Source organism: Oreochromis niloticus, linkage group LG6, assembly GCF_001858045.2.
Source record: "Oreochromis niloticus isolate F11D_XX linkage group LG6, O_niloticus_UMD_NMBU, whole genome shotgun sequence".
Taxonomy (NCBI): Eukaryota; Metazoa; Chordata; class Actinopteri; order Cichliformes; family Cichlidae; genus Oreochromis; species Oreochromis niloticus.
Genome location: NC_031971.2, coordinates 37,507,427 through 37,529,326, shown reverse-complemented (window position 1 = coordinate 37,529,326; position 21,900 = coordinate 37,507,427). Strand labels below are relative to the sequence as shown.

The window sequence follows — 21,900 nt, the reverse complement described above, 5'->3', positions numbered from 1 at the left end:
CACAAAGATATACTTTTCTTTCTTACTCTCATATAAAATATTTAGCTTTTATTAAATAGTTATCTGAATCTCACAACCAAAGTTTGTATAATAATACACAAGATTGGCTGTAGACCATTGTTCATCATTCAGAACACTGTGTAAAAATAACAAAAAACAAAAAGTGAATGCAAAAGTGCATAAATATTTATTTTACGTTTTTGATGTGTGTGGCGGGGCGTGGTCTGCAGTGCCGCTGCAGGGGAGGTGGACCCACCTGAGCGGCACCTGCAATCACGCCTCTCGGGCGTAGTCTGTGCTCTCTCGGCTGTTTTTGGGGTGTGTGTCGGACTGTGAGTTGAAAAGCTACAGCCGGCTGTGTGGGTACACCAACCATGTGTGAAAAGTGGTCCATAACGTAATGCTTCAAAGCGTGTTCATGCAAACATTGTCGGATCTGCCGTGGTACAATGGGACTTCTGCTCATGAACCTGTGTGCACAGCGTCTGCAAATCGGCGCTGTACGAAGTAACTTCATCTTTACACAAAACTGTAAGCTGTTATCTGTGAAGCGTGAGCGGTGTTTGTTTTTACCATAGTTCATGGTGGAGAATGGCTGCTCTTCTGAGTTTTGCTCTCTGTAGCTGTATGAATGGCAAACTACACTGAATAGCAGCGGCATAGGCACACTTAAAATTTCTTCTGAAATTTTCGCTTTCTAGTTATCTACCTTCTTCTGCTTGTACACATTTTTCATAAATATAGTATTCAGTGTCAGTGTTATGCTGATGATGCCCAGCTTTATCTGTCCACTAAACCTGATTCTGCTCTTCCCCCATCCTCCCTCACCCTCTGCTTAGCTGAACATGGTTCTCATCTAACTTTCTTAAACTCAACAGCAACAAATCAGAGCTTCTTTTGGTCGGCTTTAAATCAACATTATCCAGAACTAATAGTTTTTCTATTACTATCAATAACTCGCTAGTACTTCATCTTTTAATTCACACATCAATAATGTCACTCAGTCTGTATATTTCCAACTGTGCAACATTAACCTGCTGAGACCTTATTTGAGCAGTTAGCTTCCGATTGTCGGGTCAGGGTGTTTGAACTGTTCCACACCGCTCTTTTAAGTCCAGCGGTGATCAGACTTTTGAGAATGTAGCTCCTAAACTTTAGAACAGACTTTAACTCTGTCTTTAAAAGTGCTGTGCAATCATCATCATCATCATCATCATCATCATCATCATCATCATCATCATAATAATAATAATATTATTAGTAGTATTATTATTACAGCTTTTTTTTTTTAATCTTGGATGATGTGTGATTAACACTTACATTAACACTTGATCTTGTACTCGGCCTTGGTGGAGCCCATCAGTTTTTTTTCTTAAAAAGAGTTTGGGATCCTCTCCCTTTAGATCAGAACCTTAAAAATGACACCCAATATGCTTCCTTTTTAAATAATGATTTGATGATTAAAAGGAATCCAATTTGAATATTACGTTAATAAAGGTCAGCACAAAACACAGTGTAAGTGTTGTAGCTGCTGCTTCAAACTGTCTCTTAATCAGTGTTTGCAAAACTGGTGAATGATTAATGAATTCAAACATCATGATGTGTCATGTTTGTTAGTGTGTGTGTAGCTGCTGTTGTAATCTTTGACCAGAGATCATAGCAGCTGTTTTTCAGGTGTTTTAATATTAAAAGTGAATAAAGACACAAATACAGTTGGTTTATATATGAAAATATTTATGGGAATGTCATCAAATTCAAAAGATCGCTTCATTACATTCATTTCAATCAAAATGAGTTTCTCTCACCTGTAGTAACCCATCGAACCCTCGCTACTATTCTTTTTGTAAACAGCTTTGTTTGACATGATTGTTTGATAAAAGCTTTTTTCCCCCAGATGGCGTTTCTGTGTTTAGCAGAGGACATTTAAGTTTTTCTACTGGAGTCATCTTGTAATAAAAATGTATGTGATTTTTGTGTTTTCTGCAGATGTCTCTGTCTTTATAATTATTATAATTTTACCGATGTCAAAAAGAATTAGGTATATTCAAATATGCAATAACGAAGTAATATGAACAGCATTTTTGTACACACAACACAGTGAAATGTATCAACTGAATTTCAAATGCAAAAGCCGAGCTCTAGTAATCTAATCCCAGTGAGGGACAGCTGCACAGCTTCACTCAATTTGCCTTAGACTCTAAATAAATACTGTTCTGTGTCTTCATAAATAATAAACTATAAGCTATGACTTGGCAGAATTCAAAACAACCATTAATGTCACAGTCATACCTCCCAAACAAGTTCATTAGCCACGCTAGCATCACAGGGAGTGATTGTTATTACGGATACATGCGACCAAGTGCCAAAAGCTGCAGGTCCTTGAATGACCACTTGAGGCTCTATTCAAACGAGAGTGCCGTGTTCGAGTGTCCAGCTTTACCGCAGAAGTAAACACGTTCACAGCTTGATGGAAAAAACGGTATTGCCTCCGTGGAGGGTTTCATAACAGCTGTGCAGCGGGTGAATTTTATTAAGGCTTATAGTTTGCTTTGTTAGAGCTGCAACAGGTGGATGTCAACACAGACCTCCAGACCACCACCTCAGATAATCGGATTAATGCGATGGAAAATGTAGTTACACTGAGCATGCAATCTTTTCACTGCAGTTATCTTACATATAACTTGGCTTGCTGCTACAGTCCATCCAAGAAGGTTGTGCTTAACTTTTTATAACTTAATTATATGTTTTAAATTTGTAAACAAATAACTGTAAATTTTTAAAAAGCATGTCATAATAAGGGCTGTTCTTTGCATATTGCACTCATATTTAATTAATAATTTAATTCAGTTTTATTTATGTAGAACCAAATCTAGATAGCGGTCGCTTCAAAGCAAAGCACTATATATTCAACAGTAAAGACCCTACAGTGTACAGAGAAAACTGAGTCGACCCCCTATGAGCAAGCACTTGACAACAGTGGGAAGGAAAAACTCCCTTTTAACAGGAAGAAACCTGCAGCGACCAGCTAGGTGTAAGGGGGGAAAGACAGGTAAAATAACTGCTGTGGAAGAGAGCAAGAGAATGATAATAATAATAATTAATGATTAAATGTAACAGTCTTTACACACATAACTTGGTAATCAAGCTAAAAATGTGCCATTCTGTCATACAAATATGGTGACTTCTGGCTCAAAATAACCAAAAAGTCAAAATGCAAAAATTTAGGTGACATGACAGAACCAACGTCCATATTTTATATGTTTGGTAAGATTCAGCTACAGGTGCATAAAAGCTGGTGGAATCAGCAGTCTAATTCAAGTTTCATATTATTAAATTTTATTTGAAAATATGTGTATGTGATGCAGCCATGACACCCACTGCAGCTGTATTCAGCTCCAAGCAAGGATGTTGGCATGTTGTTCCTGCCATGTTAATTACGCTAATTCTCTATATACCAAAGCATATATAGAATTAGCATCATGCTAAAACTGTAGCTGAGCCTGAGACAGAAATTTAGTTTTTCTGTTTTGAGTATCACATCATGATCTGAAGTGCTCTAAATAAACCAAACATTAGGATTCATTCTTTGGAGATGGCTTTCTCTACAAAACTGTAGTGACTCCTACAGAAATCAGGGTGTTTTCTCTATAAATATACTAGAAGCATGATGCTGGCGTGGCTAAGGACCTAGTGGCTTTAAAACCCTGTCACATTTAAATAGAATTCAGTGCAACACAGACAGCTCTGGTAAACATGGATGACAAGGTAAAAGTTCAAGCAGGTGTCCTTGAGCGACAACGTTCGCCAAACAAATAGAGGGTGATGAAACCATGCGGTTTGGTTAACTGCCAGGGAGGTGCATATTTCGAAAGCAGTAGGCATCGCGCAGCAAGACTCGTATCCCTGTTCAGCCTTCGGAGCAGCAGGGCAGCTCCAGGTTCAAAACGAAGCACAAACTAACACGCTACAGACTTTCCTGATGTGGCTCCGAGCAGCGGACCACCTCAAACGGCAAAACACAGAAACACAAAGTCCTCCTGCACAAATTCTGCTGAGTACAGAATAAACAGGAATTAGTATTTCACCTGAACTTTACACGGACACGTACATGCATGTGATGATCCTAATATATATGAAGACCACTCTATTGTCCTGTCTACAGAAATACTGTGGGCCACCTTGTGGTGACTTTTGGGAGCATAATCTCAACAGCAGTTATTATGACGGCAGTAACATCAAAGGTCAACATCCTGGGCAGTGTAAGGTACTTATCAGTGTAAACGCCAAAAAAGTGCAACACAAAATATGTAAACAGGAGCGAAACAGAGGAAAAACAACGGTTCAAAATGAAGGCAAAATGGACCCACTAACTACGTCTACTTGGCAGTACTTTCCAAACAAGCCTCAGCAACTCTGGCTGTTTCCTGTAGCTCATACAGGAGTGTTAAACATAGTTTATACACTTTAACTTAGTGTAATTTAACAGTTTGGCAAACGGCAGTGCACTCTAACGTAAACACTGATGTCTGCTGATTGACAACACGCTGCGGTTTTATCAGAGTCCATGCCCCATCGAGACCACACATTTCAAAGCCTGTGTGACTAAAAACCTGCCAGCAGTGTGACGATGAGGATCCTCAAAGATGATAACACATTTGACACATGAGCCACTGGGGCCTGCCGGCACACCGAGCCTCAAAGCAAGTCTTTCACTTTTTGTGCTTTTTGTGGAATACAAAATTTGTGGGAAATAAAGCATCAACCAGACAGCGCAACCTGCTGTTCTCTCAACAAACACAACGTCATCACCTGCTGTTGATTTAAACATGGCTTTTAGGGGTCGATTAAACCTGGGCAACCTGTTAGAATGGCTCACTGATACCTGCAGGGCAGCACGGAGAATTCAATCGTAAATACAGAGTAATAAATACAGTATTGTTGTCTATAGGTTATCTATGGCACGGAGGATCAGTGCAATTAAAGAGCAATCTCTCGGGGGAGACACTGCTTGAGCTCTGAGTTAGAAGGGGAGTGTGTAGATAAAACACCGAAGAAACAATTCACGCCAGCTCAGTAACAAACTGATCTTTCCCCGTCTGTGAGCTCTCTGAAAAGATTCTAAATTAAAACGTCTGTTCTAATCATCACGATGTGACTACAGAGACCTCAGAGGAGGAAGACTAATGCAAAGGAGGGAATAATGCAAACTTGGCAGAAATAAGTAACGAGGATAACAAAAGCTTCACGTCACACGATGTTTGTGGCGGGTCACGCTCGAGCAGACGCCGGCCCCGGCGCCCTGGGTGAGTCGTGAGGAGTTGGGCTCTCCGTCTCAGAGGCGCTGGTTTCATCGTCATCATCGTCCGTCTGCTCTGCGCTGTGGTACAGCATCAGGGCCTGGGTCTTATGGGTGATGGTGATGGTGCAGGGGCCCTGCGCCCACGGCTCTCCATCCACCTGCATGGGCATGGTGGAGCTCTTCAGAACCAGCTGGAGAAGGAAGAGCAGCGCGCAATGAAAGAATGTTAGCTAAATCACACATATTAGCCTTGAGGTTAGCTTAGGCCAATCATTCACAGTCTAAATAGTGATCTATTACACATACTGGTACAACAGTGGGTGCTCATATTAAATATGACCAAATTCTTAAATCTATGTACATAAAAGTAAACACTGTTTCAGTTTTTTTTCTACTATTGGCTCTGTAGATGTGCACAAAGACACACAGCTCAACGTGAGACTAAAATCAGTCACTTTTATCTATGTTGTTTTTTTGTTGTGGGTTTTTTTCCTTTAACAACTTTATTTCATATTTATTTCAGATCAGATTGTCAACACTCCAGTTTAAAGCTTTCCCTGCCATTAACAGCCTGTTTTTTAATCAGTATTTGTTTTTTATATGAAAGATTTTATATGTATTCTCTTATTTTTATTTTTTTTGTAAGGTATGTGTAAGTGCCACCCTAAAGTACCTTCAGAGCCCACCAGGGGGCTTCAGAGCAAGCTTTGGCAAACACTGGATTCGGGAATTAATAGCAGATATTTAAGCCTCATTTCTAATTCTTCTGATTGAAGCGAGAGCAAACAAAATGAGAAAAACAAATGGCACTGCCTTAGATTATGTTTCTTCTCATCTATAACTCTGTTCCTCCATTACCTACACCCTCAGTTAGCAGCAATACTTTTAGTATGTATTTAGTTAAATATTTGAGGTATTCAAATACCAGTAAAATGAGCTTGTTGTTGTGGGTACGCTCTGGCAGCAAAGTCAAATACACACGCAGGTGCGCCTTTACAGTTTTTACAAAATGATGTTTGAAAGTGGCTGCTTTAATCTTTGGGTTATTTACATGGTTTATTTTTAGGTTAATAATTGCTTATTTTTTTGTTTTGAATCTTTGTAAGTCAGCCAGTAAGAACTGTAAGGCCATTTTCTGTAAGTAAAGGGACTGGTATAGGACCAGCATGCACTGGGGTGGGCCTATTCTTTTTTACCAGAGGTGGAGAAGCAGCAGGAAACAACAAGAAATGGATCTTTGTTTGTTGCTTGCCAAACTGGATAACTTTCAAGTTTTGGACATTGGACTTTTTTTTGCCTGCGTACAAAATATCACCACAGTTACAATATTTATGTAGTTAAATATGTGAGGTATTCAAATACCAGTAAAATGAGTTTGTTGTTGTGGGTACGCTCTGGCAGCAAAGACAAATCCACACGCAGGTGTGGGCATTTATAGTTTTTACAAAATGATGTTTGAAAGTGGCTGCTGTAATCTTATGGCTTTACACAGCAGGCGTTTAAAATCTGTGTGAATATTTCCTGTGTTACAAAAAACGCACAAAATAAAATTATTCTCAACTCACTCGCTGATATCCTGAAATATGTTCAAAATCATGCATCAGGATATCTATTCTGCAAAAACGCATCGCTTTTTCACTACATGCTTGGTGTGTGATGGCCTTAATTAACAGTGAATTTTTTTAATGAATGCTCTTTATGTCACAATGTAAAAGGAGAATGAATGAAGGTGAAAGCAATCGAGGGTAAATGAACACATGCAGGAGCTCAGTAACAAAAGCCTAATCAGATTAGTTACAATTAGATTGGATTGAGGCGAATGGCAGTGAAAAGTAATTACTGTCGTTCTGCGTGGCCAGTAAATGAGGTAAACAGGAAGCCTTACTCTGACAGTGTGAGCCTGTCCCAGCCGTACAGGGTTGGCCAGCTTGACCTGGATCTGCGCACAGTGGAAGGAGCCAAACACACCCACCACCTCCAACAGGCCATCATCCAGCCTGCAGAGACAGGAAATAACGTGTTTACTTTCCATAATAACCTGAAGCAGTCGGTGCCAGATGGACAGTTTTTTTATTTTCCTGACCAATATGCTCTTAAATGACCTACCGGGTAGGGGGGCACGGTTCATCTCCCATACCCTCCCACAGCCTGCAGCCTCCACCCCAGTAGCCGATGTTACAGACTATGATGCCCTCCAAACTGGGAAGCTCCACCCTTTCCCCATCCAATTCCAGCTGTGGCAGGAACACATGCAAACACACATGAATGTTTTGCGTATTTTTATGTGTTATAAAAACATTTTTTCAATAAGGATCTCTCTTAAAATGTCTTATATTACACAGCTGTAACTACGATACACACTGATCGAGACATTTGTCAGTAAAATAACCTCAAAATGGGCAAATATGTCTGAAAATGTTGATCAAAACATAGAAAACATCAACCGGGTAAGAAAAATAAGACAGTGCAGACTATAAAATATCTCATTTGTTTTTACACATTAAATAAATAAATTAATTAGCTTAGCATTAATACTGGCAGCACTGGAAACAAGGCTCTTACTAAAGTTAAAATAAATATCTTCAGCACCTGCAAAGCTTCTTGATTCCTAAATGTTGAAACCTATAATTGAAAAGCTGTCAGGTTGGTTTTTTTAACCTTTGTATTTCTGTTAAAGTGTAATCAAGAAAAGTGTGATTTTTCATTAAAGCTTGGCTACATAACAGCACCAAAAAAATCTAAACCCCCATTCAGCACACGGATCTGATAAAGAACTGGATTCCTGCACAGCGTCTTTGGGCTCTGTGACAGGAGACTCTGACCAATCACAAGTGAGCAGAGGACTCTCACCTGTGACAGAAGGGTTCAAATCCTGTGTGAAGATAATCATTTCTAAAGTAAATTCACGTCTGTATTTTGGAACTGTGTACTTTCTTTTCATGTCTCATCAGAAGCTTTTGGACCGACTTGGCAATCACTGGGCAGCAGTAGGCTTATATACCGTACTTTCGGCACTGTAAGGCGCACTTAAAATCCTTTAATTTTCTCATAAATTGACAGTGCACCTTATGTATGAATTCTGGTTGTGCTTACTGACCTCGAACCGATTTTATGTGGTACACGGCGCTCACAAATCTGTCAAAAATGTTTTAGTATGACTTTAGTAAGCTAGCCACACCGCTTGATGGATTGTCGGAGCATTACGGCTACCGTAGTCAGGAGCCCCGCAGAGTCATCTGGGTCCAAAACTCCGTCCTTCAGGTCCGAAAGTCAAATGAACACTGCGGCATTGCTGGGAGTTAAAAACTGTCTAAATTCTTTCATCTTTAATAAAATGATCGGCGTTGCTGCTTTACCAGGTGTAACAATTAAGTTTAACATCCAGGCATCCATGAAAACTGAATTTATTAAATTTAACGGAGTTAGAAGTTAGCAGGAAGTTAGCTCGCTAGCTTCCACCTAAACATGATATAGCATGTTCTGACTGAGATCTAGGGTTAATGAAGTTGGACTAGCTGGAATATAATGATGTGCTATGTGATCGCTAGCTACACAGCTATGTTAGCATAGCATAAACACAGTGAAGCTGGAGGATAAACGCTAATTTTTTTCCACTCGACAAAAGTTAACGTGAGGGTTCCTGATGGTTAGAGACAAATGCAATCGCATGGTAGGATGCTGTTTTGTTTCGCTTAATGTACCTTATAATCTGGTGCGCCTTATGGTACATAAGCTGTTTACGGTCAAAAAGAGCACTGAAAAGTTTAAAAGATAGTCTTATTTTCTTTGGACTGCAGTTTCTGTGGGTAATACATTTTCTGTGTCTGGACCTTTCAAGAGATTTGCTGCACAATATAATAAATAACTGATGAGACACTGGTTTCTCTGGCTCCGCGATGCCTGCTGAAGTCACAGGACAACAAATTCACATTTATAGAGAAAGCTTGATATGGAAGTGACTTAGAGTGACTCTGATTCTCTCTATGAGCTTAAAACAAAATTTGCACAATGCTTCATCACGTGCACAAGTCAACCGTACCTCGATCCTCTTATCCAGATCTTTACATTCCTGCACTAAACAATCTCTGGTGCCATACAAGAAGTAGACAGCCTATGGGAAGAGGAAAGTATTCATTAGTACAAAAAGAAACTGCTTCTTTATGTCTCTACAAAAAAAACAACAAAGACAGTTACAGGATTACGAGGCTTTTGCATTCATATTTAAACCCTGAACCTGCTTTGTTTATTCAAATTACGGACCTTGTTGATGATGCGGCTGGAGAAGAAGGAGGGCGTTTTCTCACGGTGTGCATGGAAACTGAGCGCCATCAGAGCGTCGGGCCCCACAGAGAAGTAGTTGTTCATGGACAGAACCTGAGGAGGAAATCCAGCGTCTGCTTTATAATACAGCTGAGTGCTTCCGCGGGTCAGCCATCAACATGTCACAAAAGACACTGAAGCTGTTCATCGATCAGCACAGAGAGAAAAAACTCACCTTTGGTTTGCGAAAGTAGACGCCTTTTGATGCCACCTGGACTTTCCATCTGAAAATAATCATGAAGGTGGTTAGTGGAATGAAAACAAACACAAACGGGTCAAAACTTTGGTTTTCAGGAATCCAAGTTTTATTTCTATTTGGACTATTTATATTTCCTCACATCTCGGTACTCACGCTGACTGTAATAACATTACATGAGCCTCTACATAGCTTTAATTTGTTAAGCGTAAATGATAAAATGTAAATGTCCTTTTCATTTGTAATTCACATGCTTTCGGAAGTGCAGCTTGTGACATCAGATCACAAGTGCAAAGCATTAAATCCAGTGTAAACAACCATGAGGACACAATGTGACCCAGCCACTCAAACCACTTCTCAAGGTCAAGTGAGACGCATTTGACCACATCTGATTTGCAGTGTAAATGACTATGCGCCCACACCACTGACTGAACATGAGCTACAGCCACCTGATGATGACCCTATGGAAGGCCCCAAGCTTAAACATGTTATCCAATGAAGTTTTTTCATATTCAGCAAGTGTTGCTGGAGTTCTGACCTTTTCGTACTTTACCCTCTCACCCAAGTACCTTTGGAAGGAGGCTAAATTGTGCCAGAAACCGAGATAAAGTTTTCTGGCACAATTTAGCCTGCTCGGTAAAGAGAAGTCTACGAGAATAACAAACGCTGTACCCATTGATCTATGACCTCAGTAAATACTTTCCTGATGAGTTCATGATTATGGATCCTATTCAACTCAGAAATGACAACAAAGTAGGGTACATCTTAGGGGTAGCTAGTGGATGATCATGATGTTGGGGATCGACAATGGTCAAAGTGACTCACCAATTAATTTCCTAATATAGAAAGAAAATCTAAACACTAGCCGTCAACTAGAAGACACATCTGACTGCTTTTGTGATATAGCCCCGAAGACGCGGGAGACCCTTGTGGATGGGGGTGTTTTAATTCCCTATATACCTAAGGGACAACAGTTTTATAAAGACTAGTGAAAATGATTAGTCTGTTCAGGAATTTCAGACTGACCCTGAGGAGTACCTGTCATCAGTATCAACACCGCTCACCTGTCCATTTTCACCACTTCAGCATCAAGAATGTTACGGAGAACCTGCTCCACTGGGATCTCTCCAGCATAGCCAGCTCCCCAGCCTAAAGTGTTAGAGAGGTCATTTCCCGTCCCCAGAGGCAGGATGGTCACCCTGGGGATGAACTGGTCCTGGCCCTGACAAAAGAAAGAAAAGTTTCAAAGAGAAGAAGTGATGTGTAAAAGAAAGAACTCTCTCTTTTCTTGAGTGCAGAGGCATCTCACCTTTAGCTTCATAGCATCAATGGCATCGAGCACCCATCCCACTGTGCCGTCACCTCCACACACCAGCACCTGGACACTGCCAGGGGGAAGGAGGGTGCACAGCTGGAGGGCTTTGGAAGGAGTCAGCTGAGATAAGTCAAACACCTGGAGGTGAAGCAGAAAACAAGATTAGTTCCAGGATCTGAAAAAGAGCAATGACAAAGTTTGTTCTCACTGAGACAAAAGATGGAGAAGCCGCAAACTGACCTGCACCGGGTTGAGGAGGGTGCGAAACTCCCCCAGCAGCACCTCCCCCATGTTGTTCCCACTACGCGTGTTAGCCAAGACCAACACTGGAGTCCAGCCGCTGCCACAGGAAGAGCCGAGCTACAAGATACAAGCAGAAAAACATTTTTTAAAAATCTCCGGAGCACCTGACATAGGAGCACCACGACAAGGCCAGTCCTGACTTCAACACCTTGCTGTACTCGTCGGGGTGCCTGCGGCGCAGCTTGTTGACACGGTAGAGGTAGTGAGGGGGGATGATGAGGCTGTGGAACTCGCCCAAGTCGCACACGTCTCCATCCGTCAAGCTCTCCATGCAGTCATCGTGCACTGTGGTCTGGCACCACACACACCTGAAGGAGGAGCATGGGAAGCAAAACTATAAGAAAGGTGAGGAAGCACATAAAAAGAAATGCTGCCAATGAAGGGAAGACCCTGAACTGCTCACAAAGCGGGGTATGAGTGTCATACTAAGGTGGGATCTTTTAAGATTGAAATTTCTTATGTTGAACAGCAGCAGGAACCCATTAGAGGCGGTTCCTTTAGTACACTAAACCCTAAAGTCATGTTGAGTCGTGAGAAAACCCAGATTTAAAATTCTAAAGAAGAATGTATCGATGTGATTAAAAACCAATCTACAAATATAAAAAAGACTAAATAACCACAGTAAAGAGTGAGGGCTTTTATCATCCAGCTCTAACTCAGGAAACTTGATCTATTATTTTTTAACTCGTGGTGTAAAAAGAAGCTTTTGACCGCAGAAACACGGCTGCACATCTGTTGCATCCCTTTAGCGGTCCTCGTCCACCTACGCTACCTGAAGTCGCAGAGCTTCGGCTGGGTCCCACACTGCTGCTTGCATACGGCACAGTAACTGGCCAGAGGTACATTTCCGCGAACCCAGCGATGCTCCATGGCTCCTTCGGGGCTGGAGGGGGCCATGATCTCCTTGCAGGGCAGGCTGCGGTCGGCCCGGCGCAGGCACTGCTCGTCGGCGCACACGCCGCAGCAGTCGCAGAAAGCGCCTTGCAGGATGTGCTGGGAGCACACGCAGCAGTAGGTGGGCTTGTTGAACAGGTCGGTGTAGTGCCAGCCGTGCTTGCTCTTGCGAAAGAAATCCTTCATGTGAGTTTTCCTCTTGGAGCGTTGTGCGCTGCACCACAGCGTGATGATGACCGGGACCACGACGGCCACGGATGTCCAGAACAGCAGCGTCCACTCCTCCCGGGAGCCGCAGTCGTCCTGCGCCTCTTCACCCTCTCCGCACATCGCTGCGGGACCGTGAGACGGAGCGGAAATCAGTAGAAGGCAGATAAACGGCACCTAAAGGAGACCGGACACGCTCCACAGCTCCACGCGACGCTCATGATCACAAACACCAGCCGGAAGCTCGTTCTGAATCCAGCTAAAATATATTTTCACGTATAGGGAGCTGTAAACAAGAGGACAGAGATATGACGTTAAAACCACGAGTCACCTCCTGATAGAACATCAGCAGAGAGTTTTCACAAGACAAGATGATCAACCCACGGAGGAAAAAACGTCATGACTTACATACTGCTGGGTAATTTCAGTAACAACAATACAGCAAACTAAACGCTTATAATAGATGACACGAAGCACAATGTAGGCCTACAATACTTGTAAAATATTAAAGTTATATATTATAGAAGTACATATCATATATAAGGAAGCAGGATGGTTTTCGTGGTCAGCACTGTTGCAAGAAGGTGCTGGGTTTGAATCCAGCATCTCTGTGTGGGTTCTCTCCGGCTTCCCCCCACAGTCCAAAGACATGCAGTTAGTGGGGTTAGGTTCACTGGTGGTTCTAAAATTGGTCGTAGGTGTGAAGGTGAGTGTTAGTGGTCTGTCTCTCTGTGTTTGCCCTGCGAGGCTGATAACCTGTCCGCTCACCCTACGATCGCTCCAGGATCCCCGTGACCCTGAATTGGAAGCAGAAGAGAATAGAATAGCTTTTTTTTTAATTGTCACTGTTACAAGAACAGTGAAAGGCAGTTTGGCATCTCTCCATGTGTGTGAAGTACACAATAGCGTAAGTATTTACACAATGACAAATTTACATTTACACAAGAAAGATATGTACAAGTTATACATACACCTGCAAACATACACGCACATACATACATATATGTATATATACATATTTGCATCCGTACATGCATACACACACATATTTCCACATACACGCTTACATCTATATACATACACATACATGCCATCTAACTAGCAGGTGCATTGGATTTATTTAATTTCACCACTGACCATCCTCATGCTCTCAGTCAGCTGTGTTTGGCATTATAAGGTTAACAGTACTGTAACAGGAACTGAGGTCGCTGAGAGGTGAGACTACTTTTCCGTTTCCGTTAGAATGTGAGCGAACACGGAAGTAACTGAAAGTCAACATCTCACAATTTAAATTTCATCTTTGATTCAGCTGCCCAGGCTTGCTAGCAGCTGGTTCACAGCACGCATGCGCCTTGCGAGCGCAGAGCGTGTTAGATAATCGCGTCTAGAGAACAGAAAGCTCTCTGGGTCCCGGGAATTAATCAGAGCAGGGACATTATGAGGCCGTAATAAGTCCACGTGGTTATTAGGACACGTGGATTAAGTTAAACGTGTAAAGGGAGTCGCGAGGAAATGGTAACAATGACGCACGATGACGTATTCCATCGAACGTCACCGGAGGCACTCCTGTACAGCAGCTAAATAAACAATAAGGGTTAAATTAGGATGACCAGACTTCAGCAAACTAAATGTAAGCAGGGGAGAGAGTGTGTGGGACACTTCACCCGTGATGCTCAGAGATATTTGAAACTAACGCTAAAGTTGGTTTTGGGGGACAGAATCGATTTATTTTTGTCTCAAAATAACGTTAAACATTGTTCATATCTGTATTTTAGCTGCTGATTTATTGAGTTTCGTTAGGATCCATCTGTTTGTATGCTACGGGCGCACTCGTGAAACTCAAATAACTGATTTAACAAAAAAAGAAAAGAAAATAGGAAATCCTGACCCATAACTTTGCGAGAATCACCTTCAATCGGCTCCATCAGTTTCTAGAGATTTCCCATCTTTGCTTTAATTGCACTTCCTTTTCTTTGTGGCAGTTTTTTAAATCGAATTAAAAAAAACAAACAAAAAAACTCTGTTAACTTTGCTGTGATTCAGATTTTTTATTTAGCGCAGACATCGTGAAAGGTTAAGCTGCAGGTAACTTCAAAACATGGAACACTGTCCGAATGTGTGTGACAAAGGATAATGAATAACAATCCTGCTACTTCACTTTAATTAGTGACTATTCATTCATATCACTGGCGTTTTGAAAAATAAAAATCTGAAATGCAAAATGGAAAAACAAGAAAAAGCCAGAACATCCCGGCTGGTCTCTAAATGGGTTAGACGGTAGAAACAGCGGATCCTACACTTCCCATGATGCCGTCTTTCGCATGTCCGGTCATCGTGGTTATTTCCTCTAACACCCCTGCTGCGCCACACAGTACAGACCAAATGGTACAGACTCTATTCACAAGTCAAGCAAAGTGACGTTTCAGTGTACGTTGTGTGGAATATCCTTTTAAATTCGTTAACCGCTTTTATTTAATAATGTAAATAAACGCAGAAAAAGGCAGAAAGAAAGGGGAAGAAATAAAATGTAGTTAACAGACGGATAAATGTAAATATTACATTGTGAATGGGGTGTACAGCTGGTATGACATAAAAATATAAGAGCATCTAAAAACAGGACTATAACTAAGCATATGTCTATGCTTGCAGCACCATCTAGTGGACAGACTTACACCTGCAACCTTATTATAGAGACCTACGTTTAATACATTGAAATAGACTTATTCTGCTTTTCCTTGTTTTTATATCTTTGCTGTTCCTAGGACTACGCTCTTCTGGACAGAGATCTCGGATGTTGTTCCTGGGAGCTGCTGGAGCCACTACCCCAGCTTGGGGGTCACTGCACCGAGCACTCTGATTACCACTGGGACCACTGTTGCCTTCACTCTCCACATCTTCTCCAGCTCTCTCTCTACCCTTGGTACTTCTCCAGCTTCTCATGTTCCTTCTTCTTGATGTTGTTGTCATTCGGTATAGCTACATCTACTACTATGGTCATCTTCCTCTGCTTGTCCACCACTACTATGTCCAGTTGGTTAGCCATCACCAGTTTGTCTGTATCTGTATCTGTGAGGTAGACCCCAACCTCTATGGACCTTGTGCTCAGAGCTTGTTCCTGTGCTGCCATGATTAGTGCCTTTGTGCTGTCTTTCAGTCCAGCTTTGTCCAGCCACTGGTAGGATTGTTTTGATTTTGTTTATTTGAATTTATTTATTTAAAAGGGACAGTGCAGTTTAACATAGTTCAAGTGCAAGACATGAGACTGATGTACCGCACATAGGTTTATAGCTACTGCTAATTTTCAACAATTGTCCCTTGTTGGGCTTACAGTCTAAATAAATACATATTACAATAAAACATACAATTTCATAAAACCAAATTACATCATAAATACAATTACAATTAATAAACAATAATTTAAAATAAAATTAAAATCATCAGATAAAATGACTACAACTTTGGTTTCCCTTTAACCACACTTTAACCTTCAATGTAAAGGATCTAATGTCTGTAATCAGTTTGATATCGGTTGGAAGTGTGTTCCACAGATGGCAGGCCTTTATAGAAAAAGCTGACTGACCGAATGTAGATCTGCGATATAATATCTTGCAGTTGCCGTTCACCTTACTCCTAGTAACACGATTACTGTCTTGTCTGGCTTGCCTGGATTTTGTTTTTCCCACTCAGCTGACTTGCCTTACTCTCTGTAGGTGTTTGATGGTTTAAGACTGCTCTGAATGCGTGGTTTCAGACAGCTTTTTCTACTTTTTGCTCTATATGATGTCACTGAACAGAAGCTCCGCCCAGCTGCTGTGCAAATCTTCTGTTTACATGGATCAACTGATCATAACAAGTTTGTCTTAAGGGGGGGGGGAATCTAAAGCAGCTTGTTTCAGAAAGAGGAGGAACTGATGGGGTCCACAAAAAGCTCAGCATAAGATAATATGGATAATTTTTAACTCTCAATCATGCAAAGCTACACTGTTAGGGTACAAGAATAAAAATAAGCAGCTGTAAATGAGCAGAAAATGTTCCCTTAGATGCCATTAGTTAGTTATTCACAGGAACTGTTCACGTTTAAAGCATTAATCGATAAACTATATATGTGCTAATGTGTCACTAATATTTACGGTTTATTTGGAACCTTGGTAGTCTGAGGCAGTGTGTTGTGGCCAGAGTCAAGGAGGAAGCGTAGGAGGAGGAGAATCTCCCCTTTTCACCCCCTCTGGACTCTGGTCAAGACCTCAGAGCTGAGAGGGATCAGGCAGGAAAAGGGCGGAAAAGAAAAAGATGAAGAAGCTGGTGGTGTTTTTGCTTTGCGTGGTCCTGCTGACCATTTACACAGGTAGGAAATTCTCAGGGAATTGACCCAAGCAGGACAGCGACCTGTCACATCAGAACGCCTTTTCAGGTGCTCTGCGTCTTGTTTTTTGCAATTGTGAGGGAGCTGGTGTAGTTATATTCTTAGACGTTGAAGAGTAATGCATGCCATTGTGGTAAGAGTAGGTTATTTTAAGGGTAGTTTGCTGCACCTTCCTTTTGTTGTTGTAGAAATCTTTAGATAGATTTACAGAAGATCTTTATTTGTATTTTTAGCCCAATCGTTTTGAACCACTGTTGTATTTTATAGCAACTGACTTTTGGCCTGATTTAAGCCAGAAGACTTACCTGTCATCAGGGTGGTTTATTTTTGTGGCAATCCACAGTCTGTCTTAATGAGCTAGGTGGACGTACACCGTGAGTATTTTTGCCACGTTGCTGTGAGGCTCCAGGCAGCACCAGCAACTCAGGCCTTGTGTTGACAGAGTTTCACAGCAGCTCCCTGTGGCAGCAGAGGAACAGAAAGCCTGCTGGGGTCATGTGCTGCATGGGCTCGACTCCCTGGGGAGTAAGGGGGCTGAATGGGCACTTTGTTACCTTCCACCAAATACCCTGCTTCCTAATGCAGGCCTGGGCTTAGAGAGAGGGAGACAGAGAGCCCTCACTCTGCACAAACTGGTGTGTGTGTGTGTGTGTGTGTGTGCGTGCCTGTGCGTGTGTGCGTGTGTGCCACAGGGGAATAAACAGCCACACATAGACACTGGTTAAATAGATCAGGCCAGCCACAGCAAATAGTGTGAGAGGTTTATTTATGGGCCTAGTACAGCTTTCAGTGAGAGGAATGCTATTCTTATTAACCAAAACTTAACTGCCAAGAAAACAGATGTCACAAACAAAATATCTCAGGCAGAGGTTAAATTCAAAGCAGGCAGTTTTAGTTCCTGAGTCTAAGAATAAGTCAAAACAGAGGAAGCTGCCAAAACACAAACACTGACTCACGTCTACAAGGCAAGAGCAAAACAGTCTTATCCTAACCTGCTAAACCTTCTTTTTCAGCACCAAAAGAAGTCAACGTAAGTAAACATTTGCTTCCAAACAATTATCTTTTCATTTTTTTCCCCTTCAGATGCAAACCCCATAATCAAGGAGAGCGTAGCTAAGCAGCTGCTCCGTACCAAGAGGCAGGACCGGCCAATGAAGGCTGGCTACCCCGATGAGCCAATGAGGGTAAGGTCCACTCAGAGCAAAGAGCACAATTAGTATATTGAAAAAAAGCACAGATTTAACCAAGAGTATTGAACCTATTCAGTTCTGTTGCAACAGTTTGTGCTGTCCTGTTTGTCAGCAGGATAAAAACCAAACAGAGTGTAAGTGCTGCAAGCATGACAGAGATGTTTAAAGTAATTTAAATTTTGTTTTTTGTGGGAAATTGTCACTCGTCCATATAATGAATTCATTGTGTGTGTTTTAAAGCTTTTACTTATAGTGTTTAATCACATTTATGCGGGTTAAAACAGTTTTAAGTTGAAGATATAAAAGAATAAAATCAGTCATATCACTTTGTGTTTCCAGACCAGTCAGCATTGACTCAGGTGAGCAGCTTTGCAAATGCAGTATTTTTAAAATATTCATAGATCTTCAGAGAACATTTAAAGCGTGTTACAATATTTTATAAAACATTTATTATTATTATTTATTGTCTGCTAAGAGATGGTAAGTGTTAAAGCTTTGTGAGTGTTTTTATGAATTAATTTTAGAATTTTTTTACATTGCAAATACTTTTGATTTCACCTCATTTTATTAGTCTTTGTTTGTTTAGTGTAATTTAGACTCTTCCTATGTTAAATCACACGCAAAATTAAAATAAGGTCAAAAAAAGGTCAAGTGGCACGAGAAAAATATTTTAAAAAATTAATTAAATAAGGTAAAAAATACATTAAAAACAAATGAAAATTAAATATAATAACAAATACATACAATATAATTTTTAACATAATTATTAGATTTTTTAAAAATTCCATCTATTGTATAATTAAAGGGAATTTTACCTAGGATCATTTTTTCAGAATATATTCTATGTGTGCATTTATAATAAACTGTGTCATTACATATTATTTAATTAGTCACATATGGTACCTGTAAAAGAAAAAACAACAAAAACCTTTGACCCTTTCTCTGTGGGACAAAGAGAGCACGGACACAAAGGTCTGAGTCACCTAATCTAATTTACAGGTTAAGAAATGACAGCTGAGACTCTGAGCTTGTCAGTTCCTGTCAGTACCTGAGCCTCTTAAAGTAATCTCTCTGAAAGCACGTGCACTGCACTGCTTTTATTACATCCCCCAGCTCTCTACAGGACACGTGATATCGCCCTCGGTTTACTCATCTCTGTCATTTTATGTTGTGCTGTGTTTCAGTTTGCAAAACGAGCTCCAGCATTTTTCTTTCGTTGTTTCTTTCAGTGTGCACTCATCTGTCCTTTGGTTCACCTTATTCATTAACGCAATCTTCTCCCTGCAGGAGCATCTGCTCCACATGCAGGCTCTGGATCTGAGGGCCCGGGAGACCAACTTGGAGCACTGGCTGAACCCTCATTGCTACCCACGCTGCGACAGAAACTATGGACACCCGGTTTAAAAGGTGGCAAAAGTTGCCCAGTCTCAACTTTCACTTCTAACCCCAACTGCAAACTTCATGAGTGACTGCGGCACAGCGCACCCACACAGCAACACAACCCTCAGTTTTCATCTCAGTCACCTTTTTACACACCTTTTATTCCCTGATGGCTAAAGGCCTTGTCTCTTTTGAACTGAATGACTTGTTTCTGTATTGGAAGTTTGTCTCTGCTGTTGTGTTAGTGCTCTTCCTGTTTTTTGCGATTTTATCAAGACTGTTTGGCACAACAGGAAACCTCAGAAACCTATGAGAAAATAACTCACAGCCGGGGCTCTTTTCTTTGAACACTATTAGTTTTCTTGCTTAACTCATTTCAAAAGTCAAACTGGCTCACTATCAGTGTTTCAGAGTTCAGAAATCAGGCTAATTCGCCAGTTCAGAGTTAAATTGTGATAACGCCAAAGTGTCACTTTGACATGAAAGAGGATCTGAGTTCCCTGTGATAAAGTTTCAGTGAAGGGTGAAGTGATGTCCAGGTGGTTTGGTCATAGAGATAGTAAACCAAGTTTGGTGGCCTGCTTGAATCTAAACTATACCTGAATATTAGATGTTAATATGAATATTAAGACTGATTTGTGCCTCACTTCACAGTACACATGGATTTAAGGGGATATAGAATAATTTTTTTTAACTACACTAACAAACTTTTTTTTTATCTGAACTTTTTTTCTCTCTCTGCAGTAAAAGGCCTGCTGTGACTGACTGACTGACCGTGGACTGAAGCTGGAGTCTCTTTTCTCATTATCTTTCAATCTAATGACCAAAATATGCATGTGTTGTATTATTTCTAGAGTTAATTCTTTGTAATTTGCTCCTTTACTCCTTTATTTCTGTAGCTGCACAGACTGAAATTTGTTAATGAATAAAATAAAAAAATTAAAAAAAAATCATAAGCTCCAATAAAGTTGTATTTATTTGTTTGAATAAGAGCGAGACTGCAGCTTACGTGTTTCCTTTTTTCTGAAGACAGTCGACTGGATTCTGGTTTCAGTGACATAAAAGTTTTAGCGCCTCAAATCATTTGCATATTAGATGGCGTTTTTTTTCTCTGCTTAACACCTTGAAGCGGAGGCAGGCCAGAATGTTTTTTCCTTAGCCGTGTTTGTGCGTCTGAACGCCCCTTTCACACACCTTTCCCCCCGTCCTCACACTTTCCTTTATAAAAGCTCTCAGAAACATTTTATTTCGTTTTAGGGGACATGAAACAAACACGAAGGAGTTTGCTGCTCTGAAAAAGTATATTTGTGTGTTAATTATCGGATTTCAAACTTGGATAAACTGGCTGGCCGGATGCATAAAACTAAATGTGGGACAAAACGTGCGCGCGCACGACGGCAGTCCAGACTTTTAGCTGACAGAAAATTGAACACAAGCAAACGTTGAAGATGCGCCATCGTTCACCTGTCCAGCTGACGCAGGGCGAAGGGAGGCGCACGCCGTGAACAGGTCACCACTGTGACACCTCAGAATGACCAGTTAACCTAACGCGCATGTCCCCGAGCTTTGAGAGCACACAAACTCCACAGACAGTCGTGCAGGAAGTTTGAACCCACATCGGCCACTGCACCACCCGCATCAAGTGGAGGACAAATACAGGCCTGTTGTATTCGCCCCCCAGTCTGTCTACGTGCAGAAATTACTAATAAAGCTAAAGAGGGTTTGCTTTTGTCATATTTTTTTATAGGCGACATTTGTATGTTTTATTATTATTATTTTATTCTAAAAACTGACAAAACCGATTGTTAATGACTCCACCCGTTTTCCTGTCTGACCGCGTCGCTCCTGATTTTACGCCACACACGTGCGGTTATTGAAGCGCTCAAATCTGTAAAGTATGAACGCCGTAGAACCCGCGATCGGTCCACATATGAGTGGGCCTGTGTCGCGGATGAATAAAGCAGACCCGCGCTGCATAGAGCTGTGAAATGTGTGCACCTGCCTGCGGAACATTTTACCCGTTTCTCATTTTTCACCTCACTCTGAGGCTGCTGTCTGAGGCCTGTCCTGGCGCAACTGCACACACAGAAAATATCATTACATCAATCAAAACATTAAAAATGTGTTTGCTTTTAAATATAACCTCAATAAAAATGGAATAATTATTGGAATGACTGGCTGCATTTGGTCATTTCAATCGCTTTCTTTTTCTTTTTAATAAAATTAAGCGGGCATGCACCCATGTAGAGTCACGACGCATATAAAAATTAAACAATGAAAGCAGATTCACGGACTTTTCCACAGACATTTATAGACCAAAGGGGGGAGAAATTTATGTTGTTGTAACTCTGGAGGGAGAATAATGTAGGCCTCCCGCAGGACTGTGCGAGCCGGGCTGGGTGATGAGCCTGAGGCCTTTAACTTTTGGCGCAA

General features: G+C 41.2%; 2 protein-coding genes across 4 annotated transcripts; one reads left to right on the top strand and one right to left on the bottom strand.

Annotated features, from left to right (window-relative positions):
* Positions 1-1,586: 1,586 nt before the first annotated feature.
* Positions 1,587-12,709, bottom strand: dgke (diacylglycerol kinase, epsilon). The gene is made up of 11 exons (XM_003448011.5): positions 12,206-12,709; positions 11,582-11,741; positions 11,371-11,490; positions 11,125-11,268; positions 10,880-11,037; positions 9,795-9,843; positions 9,560-9,673; positions 9,339-9,410; positions 7,406-7,533; positions 7,185-7,296; positions 1,587-5,490 (listed from the first exon to the last, which is right to left on the bottom strand). Exons 1-11 carry the CDS (start codon positions 12,655-12,657, stop codon positions 5,269-5,271), a joined length of 1,731 nt encoding a protein of 576 aa, XP_003448059.1. The 5' UTR covers positions 12,658-12,709; the 3' UTR covers positions 1,587-5,268.
* Positions 12,709-20,407, top strand: lg6h17orf67 (linkage group 6 C17orf67 homolog). Of its 3 annotated transcripts, none has more exons than XM_005470082.4 (5): positions 12,709-12,952; positions 15,297-15,454; positions 17,981-18,081; positions 19,375-19,494; positions 20,212-20,398. In XM_005470082.4, exons 1-4 carry the CDS (start codon positions 12,906-12,908, stop codon positions 19,489-19,491), a joined length of 423 nt encoding a protein of 140 aa, XP_005470139.1. In that variant the 5' UTR covers positions 12,709-12,905; the 3' UTR covers positions 19,492-19,494; positions 20,212-20,398. The 3 variants fall into 3 exon arrangements, with proteins under 3 accessions (XP_005470139.1, XP_005470140.1, XP_003448032.1); XM_005470083.4 differs by lacking the exon at positions 12,709-12,952 and adding an exon at positions 14,029-14,164; XM_003447984.5 differs by lacking the exons at positions 12,709-12,952; positions 15,297-15,454 and adding an exon at positions 16,599-16,879 and having other exon boundaries at positions 20,212-20,407.
* Positions 20,408-21,900: the final 1,493 nt, after the last annotated feature.

Bases quoted from the DNA above. Each gene is read 5' to 3' on its own strand.
- dgke (XM_003448011.5), bottom strand. From the start codon at position 12,657: ATGTGCGGAGAGGGTGAAGAGGCGCAGGACGACTGCGGCTCCCGGGAG. The intron at 11,038-11,124 runs GTGAGATGCCTC...TTCTTTTGTCAG, and splicing joins TTGATGCTATGAAGCTAAAG to GGCCAGGACCAGTTCATCCC. The intron at 9,411-9,559 runs GTCCGTAATTTG...CTCTTCCCATAG, and splicing joins CCAGCCGCATCATCAACAAG to GCTGTCTACTTCTTGTATGG.
- lg6h17orf67 (XM_005470082.4), top strand. From the start codon at position 12,906: ATGATCAACCCACGGAGGAAAAAACGTCATGACTTACATACTGCTGG. The intron at 12,953-15,296 runs GTAATTTCAGTA...TGCTGTTCCTAG, and splicing joins CATGACTTACATACTGCTGG to GACTACGCTCTTCTGGACAG. The intron at 18,082-19,374 runs GTAAGGTCCACT...TTCTCCCTGCAG, and splicing joins ACCCCGATGAGCCAATGAGG to GAGCATCTGCTCCACATGCA.